Raw genomic sequence first — 3,049 nt, 5'->3', positions numbered from 1 at the left:
TGTGAAATGAGGAATATTCGGTGTGCGCCATAAACATTCAGTTTAAGGTATTCAACGTATAAAGAAGGATTTTGAATAATTTTGAATCGTTTTAAACTAGTTAAAAATACATTGCTAGATAACGATGAAAGTGAAATAAGCCAAATTCACATGAATGATAACAAATAAGAAGCTGATCATTTTGCACCTGAAAAGTTTTTGAAGAGTTATCTGTCCTTGATGAAAAGAAAATTTTAATTTTGTCAAAATATCTGTGGTAAATGATTCATTTTATTTTATATTTTAATAAAAAAAAGAGTTTATGCATATTTTCACCGAGAGATTTGTAGGAAATTCACATTACTTTTTACAGTATCTTAATAAAACATTCGCTGCCCATAGACGTCAATGTAAAATTTAAGGTGCAATTAATTGGACAGTAATTAAAATTGTGTAAATTCCTTTGATGGGGTATGTGTATTTCATTACACCTTCAAAATGTTACCATGGTTATTTATTTCGGACCATTCATTTATTAGGTACAAAATATGGTCGTTATACATTGAATACCTTAAATATAAGTGCAGTGGAACTCGACCACTACCCATTCCATTTGATTCATTGGTTCATCAACCAATATAAATGATGCATAATAAATGTTCTGTGACTTGAACCTTCCTGAGTTTAATATTAAGTCATTCAGCATAATTTCCTTGATCTCCATTGAACACACAGTCTGGCTTTTGGTAGATATAGGTTGGAATCACATCTATAAAACGTAACAACTTTAATTCAATTTTATCAATTTATTGAGATGATAAAAAAATGGTTTCTTTTACCGAGTTGTAAAGGATTTCATTGCTTATGTACAGCTTTACAATGCATGTTTTAAACATCAAATATTGTTAACAAAGCACACCACTGAACTACTGTTTCTACTTTTACCAAGAAAATGATCTAATTTCGTCCTTTTGTGTATATGTTGTACACTTTAAAAGGTAGGAAAAATTATAGTTTTTAATCTACTTAAAAATCTTGAAACTCAAAAAAATTCTGAATTTAATTGAAAATGGTTCTAAATTTTTGTCCTACTCAAAAGCAAAAACAGATTTGCAAAACTCCAACTTTACAACTTTCAATGAAAAATATTCAACACAAACTACATATTCATAAAATTGTAGCAAAAAACATAGAATATAATATGTATAACAAAATAATTACAACAGCAATATCACTCAACCAAATTCTACATTCAAATAACATTCATCATCACTATTTCTACAGGCAGTGGAGTAACACATAATTATATAATTATATATACATGAACATGAGATCAATGGACATATTGAAAATCTATGTTTGTCTGCAAGACTTTACGGCAAGTTTTTCTTTATTGATGAAAATTTAGGCATCTTAAATCTTTGATATGTTGAAGAAATCTCAATTCTGGATAAAATCAATCTTCAAGACTAACATCCAAGTTTAACTTTTGTTTACAATTATCATATGCTGTTCATATACACATTTCTGGTGAAATTTACTGAAAATCTGCTGAATAAAAGACAAAATGAATTAGCACTACAGCATATCCACACAATGACATCGGTAGAAAATTGATGAGTTTGTAAAACTTTGACTACAAATTCAATCCCTCTTCAACAGCATGTAAATATACTTTTAACTCAATTCCTTTTACCAAAAAATTCACATCAGAGCGTTAAGTTTTACATTTACATTGTCACAGACATGAAGTTTATGATAATACTACATATAATGAGTTAAGTATGAATTGGTTGAATGCCATTATTACGTCCTAGACAACAAAGTAGGATCTTTAATCTTGAGAGAAATTCTACAAAGAATTGGAATGAGATCCTTACCATTTGTAATGATAGCTCATCACTTAGCATTATAATAATGCAAGATTTTTACCATCCTGAATTTCTCTGAAGGTTAAGACAATAAAACATATTTGTAATTTGCATGAAAGCACCAAGTAGTATAAACAATAAATCACAGTTCTGTACGTCAACACAAAGTCTGATTGAATGTAGATGTTTGTTCACAATCAATATCCTGATCATTTCATCTATTACAATAGGCTTGTACTGATTTTCTTACAGATTATTTTTTAATATCAAGGATTGATTAATCCATAAGTAGCATTTGCATTTCACCCAAAAATCCAGGACCAGTCAAAAATTGTCTTACATTTTTCTTAGCTTTAGACTACACAGGACATTTCAATAAATAATTTTTCATTGTTAAATATTTGGTGATCTGTCAGCTTAACATTATTCTGATCAATTTAATCCAACAGATGCATCAAGTTAAAAAAAAGACCGTATTTTAGGCCCAACCTTCCAATTTAAATGCTTCCCAAAATTGTAGCACTGGAGAATATGAATGTAAATTAACTGAATCAAGTAAATTAATATGTAAACAAACATTAATCAATGGTTAAACAATATATCACATTCTAGTAGTCTGTTAATTCAGATTTAGCACATGTTTTGAGCATACGGAGGTTTTTTTACATAGGTCATCACAGAAAAAAGCTGGTCACACATGAAACAATATATGGGGGAAGTACTAATAATTAACAAGCACTTGCACAAAAACAATTAAGGTCATTAATATCACAATTAAGGGTTGGTAGCGTCCCGGTGCTCACTGAGTAAAAGAAGCAGTTAATATTCTAAACCAAGATCTTCAACTATGTACAATATACACACAACATATAAGCCTGATCCATCACATAGACTCATACAGATGACTTTTTTTGTCCTGAAGGGATCCCTTCCTCTGAACAGCAGCTTTTTCTGCAGAATGAGGGTGAAGCCTGTCTGGTGATAGGGCACGCCTTAAGAGTGGTGACCCAGGCTCACAACTTTTTGGTCTTGAGAAGGATGTTTTTCTAGTAATGCTTGCACTGGGGGACTGGGAGGAATTCAGGTGTGCTGGATAAGTTTGCTGAGGCATGTTGGAGCTTCCCATCTGATGACCGCTGGCTTGACTCTGCGTAAATGCTAAAGGACTGGGACTGCGATTGGGGGAGGTTGGCATAGGT

At 31.4% G+C, this 3,049-nt stretch overlaps 1 protein-coding gene across 4 annotated transcripts in view; it reads right to left on the bottom strand.

Annotated features, from left to right (window-relative positions):
* Positions 1-765: 765 nt before the first annotated feature.
* Positions 766-3,049, bottom strand: part of LOC133200189 (microtubule-associated serine/threonine-protein kinase 2-like) — a 47,237-nt gene continuing 44,953 nt past the window's right edge. For all 4 annotated transcript variants that reach the window (XM_061335989.1, XM_061335990.1, XM_061335991.1 and 1 more), the window contains one exon: positions 766-3,049. This exon is cut by the window's right edge and continues 656 nt beyond it. In XM_061335989.1, the coding sequence (XP_061191973.1) occupies positions 2,734-3,049 (316 nt within the window). In that variant the 3' untranslated portion in view covers positions 766-2,733.

Source organism: Saccostrea echinata, unplaced genomic scaffold, assembly GCF_033153115.1.
Source record: "Saccostrea echinata isolate AGI-Se365-2 ecotype Australia unplaced genomic scaffold, CSIRO_AGI_Sech_v1 ptg000037l, whole genome shotgun sequence".
In the NCBI taxonomy this organism is placed as follows: domain Eukaryota; kingdom Metazoa; phylum Mollusca; class Bivalvia; order Ostreida; family Ostreidae; genus Saccostrea; species Saccostrea echinata.
This window is presented reverse-complemented; position numbering and strand designations above follow the sequence as displayed.